The 14,127-nt window shown below is 36.4% G+C and overlaps 1 protein-coding gene across 1 annotated transcript in view; it reads right to left on the bottom strand.

Annotated features, from left to right (window-relative positions):
• Positions 1 to 14,127, bottom strand: part of LOC106665919 (low-density lipoprotein receptor-related protein 2) — a 154,521-nt gene that overhangs the window by 24,064 nt on the left and 116,330 nt on the right. Inside the window, exons 2-3 of the mRNA XM_014392729.2 lie at positions 2,427 to 2,549; positions 2,236 to 2,370 (exon numbers count right to left, since the gene is read on the bottom strand). Of these exons, the coding sequence (XP_014248215.1) occupies positions 2,236 to 2,370; positions 2,427 to 2,549 (258 nt within the window). The remainder of the gene's footprint in view (positions 1 to 2,235; positions 2,371 to 2,426; positions 2,550 to 14,127) is intronic.

Consider the following 14,127-nt stretch of genomic DNA (forward strand, 5'->3'; position numbering starts at 1 on the left):
CAGTGGTCATCTTGGAATTATTGACTCGCAATATAAATCTAAAAGTTATGAAAATCAGCTATAATTGAATATAAATTTCCATTCTTTTTTTTGCTATTGTTCTTTTATTACATATTCTCCTGTTCTCTATTTCTGCCTCCTCTCTCTAGTTCACTCACCCGCTTCCTCCTAATTCAACTATTAAGCAAACTAGCCTTATTCTTTGCTACAGCTTGTATGTAATCGTTAATCTCTTTTCTTCATCTTTTATATCGCAGATTTATTCTATGTTTTATTCAATATTTTATTCTTCTTTCTATCTGTGATTTGTTTTTCTTGTTTTGGAATCTCTCAGCCAGTCTGACTGTCACTCTCTCTTTCTCTCACTCTCTCATTCCCTTTACCTCTCGCTCTATATTTATCTATCTTCCTGCCTATTTAGTAATGTCTTCCTTTCTCTTCCTCTCTCTCTACCTATCTATCTATCCACCTATCTCCATTAATCCATCCTATTACACACTTTATACCTTTCCAGCTTCTATTTATTTATCTTTCCCTTCCTCTCTACTACGTCTTTATTGCCCTCTTTCTTTGTCTCTCTCTCTCTTTCTCTCTCTCTCTCTCTCTTTCTCTCTCTCTCTCTCTCTCCCTCTCTCCCTCCCTCTCTCTCTCTCCCTCCCCCTCTCCCTCCCTCTCTCTCCCTCTCTCTCTGTACTCTGTAGAGGTATTTTTTGGTCAATCCTATACGCACTGTTTATGTCTGGCAGACGCTTTCAGCAAGTTAGATAATCCAAATATTTCATGGTTGAAGTGCACCTAAATATTTGTAACGGTTGAATTTGTAGTGTAGAGTACACTCTCGTGTACATTGGAATGTCAATTGTTGGTTCGATCTTGAGTTGGTCATTTTCATTTTAATGTCTTTCTGATATTGTTCTTGTCACAGGCTAAATTTTGTGAGAATTGGGGGTTTAGTAATGNTCTAATCTATCTTCTATCTATCTATCATTCTTTGCCTGCCACACTACCTACCTTTGTTTGCTTGTATTCTATTCTCAGAATATGATTTTACTTTACTGCCTCCTACCACTCATTCACTCTCTCTCTCTCTCTCTCTCTCTCTCTCTCTCTCTCTCTCTCTCTCTCCCTCCTCTTTCTCTCTTTTCCTCGCTCTCTGTCTTTATACTTCTCTTTATCTATTTAAAAATCTACCCCGTTATATCCATATATCTCTCTTTCTCTCTCTCGTGAAAATTTAATAAAAAAGTAGTAAAACATTTTTTCTTCTATTCTTTTGTAAAATAAATTGTAACGACCAAAAGAGTCTGCACAAATTGTGTGTATATATATATGAATAGTGTATATTGTACAACACAATTCATATTAACTGGAAGAGTCTACGAGTCCTAACTCTGCGTTCTTAAATAAGCGTTTAATCAATCAATCAAACTATATCTACCTATCGATCTGTATCTATCATTCTACTTACCTACCTATCTCTATCTATCTACATTTTTCTTTTTCTATCTCTATAAGGATAGGCAATTATCTGATTGCAATGTTAGGATGCAGGTGTTCTTCCGACTGCACTCTCCCCCTCCAGTAAAACCTAATTGTTTGTATTTTCATTCTTAAAGATTAATTACTTGCCTATTTATTAGTGCAGGCACATCATTATAGTTGGTAAACTTGTACGTTGAAAATAAAGTTTTTTGAAGGGAATGAAGAAATTAGGTAATTTATATCTATCTCACTCTCTCATTTTAGTTTTTTCTCTCTGTTCTTTTCATTTTATCTCTCTAGCGCAATCCTATTTTAATTTTACCCTTTTTCTCCCATCACCCTTTCTCTCTTTCTAAAAAAAAATACGGATTTTATAAATTATACTAAAGTAAAGAAAGAATTAGTTTAGTTAGTAGATTGGACAAAAAATCACATCAGATTATTTCGTATTTGTTACTTTTTTTATAGCAAGCATACACGGTTCAGTTGTTGACATAAATGCCTAGTACACACGAGTACATATTGATTTTCCATGTATAACATTTAGGAGGGGAAAATGGTCTCACAAAGGGAAAATATACAACAAAAGTAACACATAAGGTAGTAAACACACTTCAAACATAAAACGTAACAAGCCGCAAACGCAAACACATGGAATATTCTCACATAAACTGCCTCGGCAAAAGCCTATAACGTAAAAAAGAAATAGCCCTTTTCAGGTTTTCGTGAAATGAAATTTTAATAAATACTTACTTGTACAATCGGCCTCGTCGGTGCCGTCTACACAGTCGACTGTCATGTCGCACCTGTAGTGAGGCGGTATGCAGTATGTCTTATTCCAGACGTATTGGCCGCAGGTCTGCTGACCGAACTCGCAATCGGGAGGCGCTGGCGATCGATATAGATTAGGTAAGTTTATTGTTTTATTTTACGGTTGTACTCACGGCATGACTGGAACTCGTCCTCTCCTTTCTCGCAGTTCTTCTGGTAGTTGCAGACCTGACTCGACGGTATGCATTTCCCTTCAGGACACCTGAACTGCCCGGCGCCGCATGTGTGCGTCCGTTCTGTAAAAGGCGAATACCAAAAAGAACGCCCTGTTAAAAAACACGTTTTCTTCTTATGTTTAAATTAGGTCGGATAATCCCTTGTCGCGGATGGGAGGCTTGCAAAGTTTCCTCTCAGTAACTTCCAGTCGAGCCGGTGTACATTCGTTTGAAACTTGACAATAATCTTTTTTGTTCTAATGAGATTACAAAGTATGACCGAAAAAAGACACTTTCTGGAATACAACCGTCGAATTACAACTTCTGCCACATCTTGTAATGATGAGACGTGCGATGACGACGAAAAAGTTTCACCCTCAGTGTATATTTACTTTTGAAAACCCTTATTTATTTTCCAAAAAAAGTAAACTTTTTTGAAATTGTTCTAACGAGTTATAGTTGACACATTCACAACGGGCAAAGGAAGAAAAATGTGGAATAATCAAAAAAATATGACTAAAACTATCCCTAAACTTTTTAAATTATCTAATACCGCCAATCTTAAATTTATTTAAAAAAATGATATCTAACAAAAATAAAAAATAAAACAGTATTATAATTCGGAACCTAGCAGCAGAAGGGGATGCTTCGATTTGGAAGAAAACTGATGACAAGCTTCTATGTTTCTTTTATATTTTATCTTTTATCTTCTACAAAAAAGAACATGTAAAAGGCAAGATGTATGTGTCTTTAGAACTATTTTATACCACCCATCTTCTTATACAAACAAAAATACTTGATATTTAATCAAACCAAGATAGTGTTCTTCTCCAAGAAATTTTTTTTCTGGCTGACTTCTTTTAAAGTTTCTTTTATATTTTTATCTTTTATCTTCTATAAAAAAGAACATGTTACAAGGCAAGATGTATGGTCTTTAGAGCTTTTATATACCACCCATCTTCTTAAAATAGCAAAAATATTTCATATTCCAAAAAACCCAAGATGGTGTTTCTCCAAGAAAATTTCTTTCTGGCTAACTTCTTTTCAAGTCTCTTTTATATTTTTATTGTTCATTTTCTACAAGAAAGAAGATACTTCGATCTATGTTTCTTTAACCTATTGCATACCATCCATTTTCTTAAAATAACAAGAATATTTGATATTCTAAACAAACTAAGATGGTGTTCTTTTCCAAGAAAATTCTTTTCTGGCTGACTTCTTTTACTGTTTCTTTTATACTTTTATCTTCTATAAAAACGAAAATATTTCAACGCAATATGCGTTTTGTAAATGTTTTATACACCCTAGGGGGCTTTAACTTATAAAAATATTTGTTATTCTATTCAAACCAAGATAAGTTTAGTTTATATTTCTACTTTTATTTTCCGTTAATATCAGCAAGTTTTTGAGCAAGATAAGGTTTCTGTAAAACCAAATATCCCAGCTATCTTAATGTTATAAGAATCTTAGTCTTCTAATCAAACCACGATTTGGGGGGCGTCGTTGGCCGCAACGGTTTAGGCGTTGACACGGCGCTCATCACTGTAAGGTAAAAGTCCCGGGTTCGAATCCGGCGGCCCTTCATTCGAACCCGACATACTTACCAATGGGCTTTTTTTTCAAAATCACCGGCACCCCTCTGCTGTTGCAAACTCTTGTTAAACAAAGAAAAAAAAGAAGATGATGTTCTTCTTCTGAAAAATTATCTTCTCGCTGCCTTCTTCTCAACGTTTCTTTAATATTTCTTTTATTTTCCACAACGAAGTATATTTTCGTAAAACCATCTGATACTACTCATCTTCTTAAAGTTACAAGAATATTTATTATTATATTTAAACGAAGATGGTTCCTTCTCCCAAAAAATTCCCTTCTGATTTAAAGTTTCTTTTATCTTCCAGAGTGAGCAATTTTCAGGGCAAGTTGTGTTTCACAATAAAAACGGCTGCTTTGCCAGTTTTCGGCACTTTTTATTTGCCATCCCCACAGCTATTGAATCAACCAACAATATTTTCAGTTTAAACTTTATTAATTTCTGACACATAGACTATTTCTTATTATATTATTACTGTTATTCCAAGATGTGTTTTTGTCTCCAAAAAACCTAGTATCTCTCCTATTTATAATATTTGAACTCCAATAAAAATTCATAGCCATCATGTGACACCCATCATTAAGAATTAGCGGGAAGATTGAATTACAAATTCAAATACTGAACGATTAATAATCAAAACGGAAATAATACATATTCAATCGCATGTAAATGAACATACATGCAGATTTGAATGATTTAAACATGTAGCAACTATACACGAATCCCATTAGTATTTTCATAAGTCCATGCCTAAAAGTGCAAGGGTATGAAACAATTTTGAACAAAAGAATAAAATCTGTTGCATATTTTATCTATTTTTACGTCATGTATAAATAAAAGAATGTCTCACGCTCCGAGGTTGTTCTGCAAGCAAAAAATAAGTGAAAAAGCCGAGTGGAATCGGATATCATTGATATTAGATCGTTTAAGCGGACAGGGTACACGGTTTTGCTAGATGGATCAAAAGAGGAATAAGTTGTGCTGAATATTAAAAATTCTTACACGATTTGCGCCCAAAGATTTTTTTTTTCCGAAAAGAGATAAATGCTTGCTCTATGAAAGGTTTTGTTATAGTTTAATAATTAGGTTAATCATAAGTAAAAGCCTTGTTATTAAAGTGTCAACAAGTATATGACGAGGAGCTCAAAGACCACCGGGTCATTGTTCCTCTATAATTTACGCCTGTTATGTTCGGCCTCGTTTCGATTTGCATTTGGATTTTTCCGAAAAGCATTCCATCAGTGACAGGGTCTCGTATCGGGATTCCGGTCGTGAATGCTAATGGAAAACCGATTCGAGGGGGCGGCCAGGGGGTTGGCGCGACCCCAGGCCGAAGGGGCGAAGTCCTAGATGTCAACTATGACATCCAATTATTAATTTCGTCCGGCGAGGATGAGTTTTCGTTTTTAAAACCCCTTTCTTTCTTAATGCGTCGAACTTGCAAATGATTCGTAATTTTCATTTTTTTTTCTAAATATGTTCTTGTATGTATGTTTCTATATTGAAGCTACTCTTCGTTTTATTAAGTTATTTGGAGATAGTGAGGTGCGGTCTGGTGTGACATAGGTTTTAGAAAAACATTTTCTTTGCCAACGTTTCGATCTTTATTGAGATCATCTTCAGGGCTCAAAGTGTTTGTTTTCCGTGTAGATATGTCATTCTTGTGTGTCGTGTTTAGAGTGCCCACGATCCATCTACACGGAAAACAAACACTTTGAGCTCTGAAGAATATCTCAATAAAGATCGAAACGTTGGCATGATAACGAAAATGTTTTTCTAAAACCTACGTCACACCAGACCGCACCTCACTATCTCCAACTAATCATTAGCTAACGGTCACAAAACACCACACGTTTTATTAAGTATTTATTCTCTATCTTCTAGCATGTTCTACCTACTTTGTTTGTTCATTTTATCTGAATATTTCTTACTACCACGCGCACACTCACCCTCTCTCTCTATTTACCTTTATCTATCTATCTATTTATCTATCTGTCTTTCTACTTACCTATCTCTTTCTTTTTCTCTCATTCTTTGCATGTGAATCCATCTACCAATGTTTGCTTGTTTATTTTCTAAAAATATTTTTACTATCTCCTAGTCACTCACTCGCTCTCTTTCCCTTTCACTCTCTCGCGCTATCTCTATCTACTTATCTATCTATCTATTTTTTCACGTTCTTTGCCTGCGAGTCTATCTACCGATGTTTGTTTGCTTGCTTTCTTAGAAAATTATGTACCCTCTTCTACTCCCACTCTTTCTACTTCTCTTTCTCTCTCTCTCTCTCTCTCTCTCTCTTTTCCCACTCTTGCTTTATTTACCTATTTATCTGTCTCATCTTCCTGATTTTTCTATATCACTATTTCTCTCTCTCCCTCTCTCTCTCTCTCTCTCTCGCTCTCTCTCTCTCTCTCTCTCTCTCTCTCTCTCTCTCTCTCTCTCTCTCTCTCTCTCTCTCTCTCTCTCTCTCTAATTCTTTGTCTGCCAACACAACTACCTTTGTTTATTTTTTTGTTTCTTTGAGTTCTATTCTCAGAAAATCTTTTATCTCTCTCTAAGATTTACAGTTTGCCTTTATAGAATCATACACACACACTGAAGATGACGAAATGCTGTTGAAAATGCGCCTGACAGCCTAACTCAGTGAGGAAAGGCAGACCAAAATGATCGGTAACGGAGTTAAATTTCACCTTCATCACCTCGTAGACAACAAAATCAAATATGTTTACATGAAATGTCAATATAAATATCCGTTGTCCATGATTCGTTACCGTTGTTTTATCCAATGTTTAGAAACGTTCGGCATCTGTTCTATTTAACCACGGTTTGAAAAGTTCTATTATTAATCCCTCCGTGGATTTCGATGGGTCACGACCGATGGAAAGCCATTTCCACGCGAATAGATAATTTGTCCGTTTTCGTTGTTCCGGAGTGACAGAAAGCCAACGAGCTTCCCCCTGAATAATTTATCCACGTTGATTATCCACCAATCGATCAGCTCTTCCCTCTTTCTAATCCACATTTTTCTAATCCCAGCCAACTCTGATCAACTATTTTTTAAATTATTTCGCGTTGTTTAAAATTGTGACTTAATATTCACACAGGTAAATTAAGTCTTTGTTGTAATTTGAATATATTCACTGTGTTTGGTTGAGAACCATTTTGGATAAAAGTGTTAACAACGGCGCGTTGGTTTTTTTTTTTTCGTAAACCGTATTTTCCCCTTTGACAGGCACTTGAAAGGTTGTTTAATTATCGAAAACCACGTCCGGGACCGGCGGAACGGCCAATTTCCTCATTACTTTCAACCGGGCCGATGTTGTAAAACCTTCTTCGATTCATTGCGGGCCGAATTTCCAAACGGGGCCGTACACGGATTTGCACTCACGGGGGCCGTTAAACGGACGAGATTAAGCCCGTTGGTTCGTACATCGGGAATATTTGCTTTATTTCTCACGACACAATGGGAATATGTTCCTCTTTTTTAAAATGAGTTCAGACTGGGAAAACTTTCCAATTGATTAGCTTGTTTCATTCCAGAAAAGACAATGCTCACAAAATATTTAATCCAGTAAATAATGTGTGGTGTTTAGTGACCGTTACTTGATGATTATTTAGAGGTCGTGAAATGCGGTCTGATGTGACGAAGGTTTTAGAAAAACTTTTTTTTTATCGTGCCAATATTTCGATCTTTATTGAGATCATCTTCAGGGCTCAAAGTGTTTGTTTTCCGTGTAGAGCCATTGAGGGCACTCTCAACACGACAGACAACAATGACATATCTACACGGAAAACAAACACTTTGAGCCCTGAAGATGATCTCAATAAAAATCGAAACGTTGGCACGATAAAGAAAATGATTTCCTAATGGTCACACCATACCACATCTCACAACCTCCAAATAACCTCTCCCTCTCTTTCTTTTTCGCTTTCATTCTTTTTCTACGTCTCTCCTCGTCACACCTTACTTATTTTACTATCTTTATTTCCTACCCTATCTAACTAAATATCTATTAATTTATATATCTCCCTTATCTACCTCCTTCTCGCGCCCTCTCGTTGTCTCACGATCTCCTTCTCCCTCTCTTTCTTTCTCGGTTTCACTCTTTTTCTACGTCTCTCCTCGTCATACCTTGTTATTTTACTTTCTTTATTTCTAACCTTATCTAACTAAATATTTAATCATATATCTCACTCCTTCTCTCACTCTCTAGTTTTCTCACTCCCTCCTTCTCGTTTTCTCCCTTTTTCTGTGTACATTTTTTTTCATACTTCCTTTATTTCTACTGCTATCTACTTAGATATGTATCTTTTTATAACCTTTCTCCTTTCGCTCTCTACATTCCTCCCCCTCCTTCTTACCCTCTCGCTTTCTCTCTCTCTCTCTCTTTTTCTTTCCTTTTCACTCTTTGTCTGTCTTTTCTGTCTTTTTCCTTCATACTTGGTTTATTTCTAATCTCACCTACATACATTCATATCTATCTTATCATCTCTTTTATCAGCCATCTTCTCCCCCCCCTCACACACACACACACACACACACACACACACACACACACGCACACGCACACGCGCGCACGCACGCACGCACGCACGCACGCACGCACGCACACGCGCGCACACACACACACACACACACACATCGAAAATAATATACCTTTCTCTTGCATTTATTCTTTGCCTGTTTGCTGATTCATGTCATTATCACATTCCTTTTTTGTTCTCATTCTCTATTTGTCTCCTTGTCACTTTTCCTTCTCTTCCTAGTAGTCTCAGTTCTTATATTCTTTTTTTGTCTATTGATCTTCTAATATATATGTGATTTTCTCCTAATCAAGATATATCTCTCTCACACTCTCACTCTCACTCTCCCTCCCTCTCTATCTATACATCTATTCATTTATCTATCTAAGGATTCTATATCTGACCCTCTTTATCTTTTTCACGCTTCCTTTTCTTGTGTCTTTTCAGACTCTATTTTCTATCATCCTTTTCAAATTTTTTCGTTCTGTTCGTCTGTCTATCTTTGCTTGTTTTTGTCCAATATATGTCGTACACGTGTTTGTAAGCCAAGGTGATTTATCCATTACAAAGGTGTACAAATTTCCGAATTTTAAAATCAGATTTTCCGACCTTACTTGGTTTATATGTTAACATGTTAAAGTTAATGTTTCAAATTTGCAAATTCCATTTAATACAATAATGATTGTTTGGCTCAATTGGTTTTTAAGTAACTGATTTAGCCCCATTATCTAATCAGATCCTAAATGCAAATTGGTTCGTTAGGAACGCTTGATGTGCGTCCTTTGCAAACACAGCAAATAATTAGCAGTCTTCAACCAGCAAGTGGTAATGATTATATTTAACGCTGAAAGGCCTAAACCTTTTGCAGCCAAGGAGATTTCAAACGTGTTTCTTTCCCGGAGGAATAGGTTAGTCGCGATTGAAGCTCACCATCCAACCTGGAAGGCTGGCCTCGTTTGAATTTGGAAAATAAGATCGACTCTTGAATCCGCGTGTTGCCCCTGCGTCCCCCGCGTTCCATTAGTCACACAACGGTGCCTAAATGAGCCTTCTATCAGAGATGATCAGTGTGTAGCAGAATTATAACAAATTAAAAAACGTTTTAATCAATTATAACACTTTGACTAAACCTGAACTTTTGACATTGATATTTCTTCCAGCTAATCAGACTATCAAGTGAGCCCATTAAAACTTCATGGTTAAAATAAAATTTTAAATTTTCCATAGGTTTACCATTACAATAAATACATAGGTTGGCACAATGAAGTGCTTATCTCTCCCTCTCTCTCTCTTTCTCTCTCTCTCACTCTCTCTCTCTCTCACTCTCTCTCTCTCTCTCTCTCTCTCTCTCTCTCTCTNCTCCCTCCCTCCCTCCCTCCCTCCCTCACATTCTTTGCTGACCTCTAATCAAAATATGGTAGTGTTTTTAAATAAAATTCCTATCCTAATAGCTTGTTAGCCCAAATTATCTTCATTCTTCATGTAACTATTAATCTCTATCTTTCTTTGTCGTTTTCTATTTGTCTCTACAACTCATTTTATCCGTTGTCATCCTCTATTTGTCTATCTATTTCCTTCTTTCATACTCTCTCCATCCTTCTCTCTCTCTCTCTCTCTCTCTCTCTCTCTCTCTCTCTTCTGTCTCTCTCTCTCTCTCCCTCTCTCACTCTCGCTCTCTCTCTCTACCTTCTCTATCTGTTTGGCTGTCCGTCTCTTTAGTTGTCCCCTCATATTTCTCTCTCTCTCTCTTTCTCTCTCTCTCTCTCTCTCTCTCTCTCTCTCTCTCTCTCTCCATATAATTTGTTATTTCTATTTTATGTCTTTCGCGATTGTAAACAAATATTACTATTGTAATTACACATCAGCTGTAAGAAAGGTCCTAGAGACCTAACTTTTGTGTGTATTTTATTAAACAAATCGTTACTCAATCAATCAATCACCTCTCTTCCTCCCTCCCTTGTATCTGTTTGTCTCACTCAAAATGTCTGCCCGTCTGTCTTTCTTCCTCTTTATCTCTATCATCTATCTATTTATCCTATATATCGACCTATCTATTTCTCTCTTTCAATCGATCTCTGTATTACACTCTCTGTCCCTCTCATCTTCATTATTTTATTCTGCGTCTCTATATGCCTAGCTATTATTCTATTCGTTCTTTTTGCTTTACACTTTTTACACACACAAACACATCCGTCTGTAGGGCCACAAGCGCATTTAAATCGTCAAAACTACTGAGAACGCGTCATGTAGCCAAGTGTGGGAAAATCCTGACAATGGTTATTGTTCGCCATCACGACTCGGCCGACCACGCAGCACACTCTTTTTGCCCACGCGCGCAAAATGCCAAACAGGTGAGTATAACATCATCGGGGGGGGGTCATATTTAAAAAAAAATTAACTACTCAATATCGGGATCGGTGAAAGGGGAAAAATTGCGTAAGAGGTATCGTGAACTTCGTCCTTTTCACTCGGGGCCACAAACAAAAAAAGTCACGTAACACGAGAATAAAGCTGACTTGCAACTTCCTAGGAAAAAGAACTTACAGAGCATTCTCTCATTTAAAAATGTGTACTATTGTTTTGAGAAAGCTTGTTTTATCTTTTTTATTAATGTAGCCTACTATCGCTAATATTGGTTGCCTATTTAAAATAGACATTGCATAAATAATATTTTTCGAACTAAGTGAGAGTAGGTAACATTTCAGCACAAATTACGTGATATGCACGTGGCCGGACTTTTTCAGGAACTTGTACCGATTATTGACTTCGTCCGACTCGTCGAGGGGGAATCTGTGATAATAAAGTATTCCTCGCAGACCCAGCCTCTTCACGGTCGATTACACCAACGGCCGGTTTCTCGGATTGTTAACGTGCCCAGAAAGGAGTTAGGATTAGCTGTCAGCACGGACATCGCATCAGCAATGACCATTCTTCGTTCTTTCTTGCCTTTCAGCGTATTTTGTGATTTTTTGAACGAGGGTTTGAATCCTATTCGGTCAACATATTGCCATAGCGAGGATAGGCAGAAGAGACTTTTATTGATACTTTGAAAAGCCTCAAACGTGTATAGGGAAAGGACAATTTTGTCGATATCCCCCACAGATATTCTGTAACTGTATCTGTAAAAAGCCGGCTCTGAATCAAGATAGTTTACATTGTCGAACGAACAAAGAGGCCACGTGATGAATGAATTAAAAAACGAGTTTCCTGTTTTAAAGCATCCGTTGTCCGACCGTTTCCTGGGCCCTCGGACGGGCAGAAAACAAGGCTCGCGAGTAATTATTTACCCGTTAACTTATTGACTTTCACAGGGGGCTCATTTTTTGTTGAGAAATTTTTAAACTCATCATCCAATTGGTTTGATTTGAAATAATATGAAAAATATATCTTGATCGAGTCGGAAAGGAGTAGGCGGGCTCAGTTCGGCTATAGCTCATTACCAAAGGAAATGGTAAATTGGACTAAAAGGAGTGTATCCAGCAGACCGTTACAATGATCACCTTGGACCCACTCAAAGAGAAACGCTTCAGAGACTGCAGTCTAAAATTGCTTTTATCGATTAAATTCCAGCCCTGGGATTATTACATTTGTAAGGAGATCCTTTTAAACAGAACGGCACTGCTGTAAATACAGTCGTAAAAAGGAAGAACACAATTTAAAAAAGGTCATTAGCCTTATTCACAGTTGAAAGATTCCTCCTCCTTCTAAATAGGATTGTGCTTTTTTTGAACCACCTCTTCGTTTTTTACATTTGAATAAATTAATGTTCGATTGGACCAAAAAACTTATTTTGAAACAATCTTTATAGAAAAATTGCAGACCCTTTCAAATTGGGCTTTGTTTCTATTTGAATGGCTCTTTAAAGGGATCTAATTGTCAATCCAGCATATTTCCGAGTAGATCAGGTTAAAAAGCCTATCGTATGGAAATATCGATAAAATTTGATCTTCTGATATGCTAATCTGGCTAAATACCCTCTGCAGACAGTTTACTTACCTGTCACGTGGCGAAACAAAATGTTCCAAATTTATTTGACCTCTTATTCCTATATCAAAAATTTTACGTTCTGGGAACAGATTTGTTTTCTCTAACGACATAGAATTTACTCTAATTGGTTTACAAAACTTTTTACCAAGAAACAAAAATAAAATTTATAATTTTTGAATTGTATATTCTTGTCGGATTGCATAACTAAACAAAAAATAAATTTGCACAAGAATTTTTTTCGCATAGAAAGTACGATTCTAAAAAGAAATATCTGGTGAATATAAAACGACGAAATTGTTAGATAGGAATAGATGTTTTATTTGTACTGACACCCATAATGGTTGAAATATTGGCGAGAGTGGTAAACATCATTGGAATAGAATCCGCAACGTATGCCTCTCCCTGCGTATACCCTGATGCAATTTAGTGAACTTTTGAAATATTAATCTATCTGAAAGACGACACTTTTGCTGCAGAAATCGTGTATTTTTAGTCTAGGATTTTCATGTACGTTTCAAGATTGAAGAAGAGAAACCTTACGCTACTCCCTGTTTATAACCCTAACGTCGTACTTGCAACAATAGACAAACTTCAATGAGATTGTTAGATAAAGATAGACGGTTTCTCTGTACAGAATCCGCCAAAATAGTTGGAATATTGGCAAAAGTGGCAAACATCCTTGGAATAGAATGCACAACGTATGTCTCTCCATGCTTACAATCCTGATGCAATGTAGAGAATTTCTGAAATACAAATCTATCTAAAAGAAGACACTTTATTCGTAGAGATGGTGTACTTGTAGTTTAGAATTTGCCATGTTTGTTTTATGATAGATGAAGAACATCCTTAACTCCCTATTTATGACCCTGACTTAGCATTGAGAACGATAGACATCACTTCGATAACTATAAAGTGAGATAAGGATGGACGGTTCTTGTGAATCATCCATGAATATGGGCAAAAGTAGCGAAGATAATAGGAACAGAATGAACGACACTGCTCTATATAGAGACCGTGCAGGAATGCCACCCAATATAAGAATAGTACTTGAGCAACAGTAAATGTATTTAATAGCGTGGATGTGAAATGTGAGAGAGCAGATGGTCGAATAATGAATACCCCATTAGATTAATTGTAAAGTAGTGATGAAGGAATATAGATGCTGAATTAATCAAAACATAGACAAATAAAATAACACGATTTTCGTACAAAATATCTATTTTTCTTGTACTTCGATTATTGTGAGATGCTTCGTTGGTAATTGAAATGTAATAGTACGTTATGAAACCTATATTCAGGTTATACTTTGTTTTTTCCGGCGTAACATATATTCATTTTACCCTAAAGCGAAGGCAAAACACTCCAATTGGAAAAGAAAAATATGGAAATCCGTGATTCTTTAAAGTGAGCCTGTTTGCAAAATAGACGTTAGAGACTACTATCAAAGCTATATCCAAAGAATGGATGATCAAGTCAGCAGTGAATTGTGAAAATTCGATAGATTGTTCCACTTAGAATATAACAATAATTAACTTCACCTTCTTTTTTAATTGTTTT

Source organism: Cimex lectularius, unplaced genomic scaffold, assembly GCF_000648675.2.
Source record: "Cimex lectularius strain Harlan isolate CLEC.00 unplaced genomic scaffold, Clec_2.1 scaffold300, whole genome shotgun sequence".
Lineage (NCBI taxonomy): Eukaryota > Metazoa > Arthropoda > Insecta > Hemiptera > Cimicidae > Cimex > Cimex lectularius.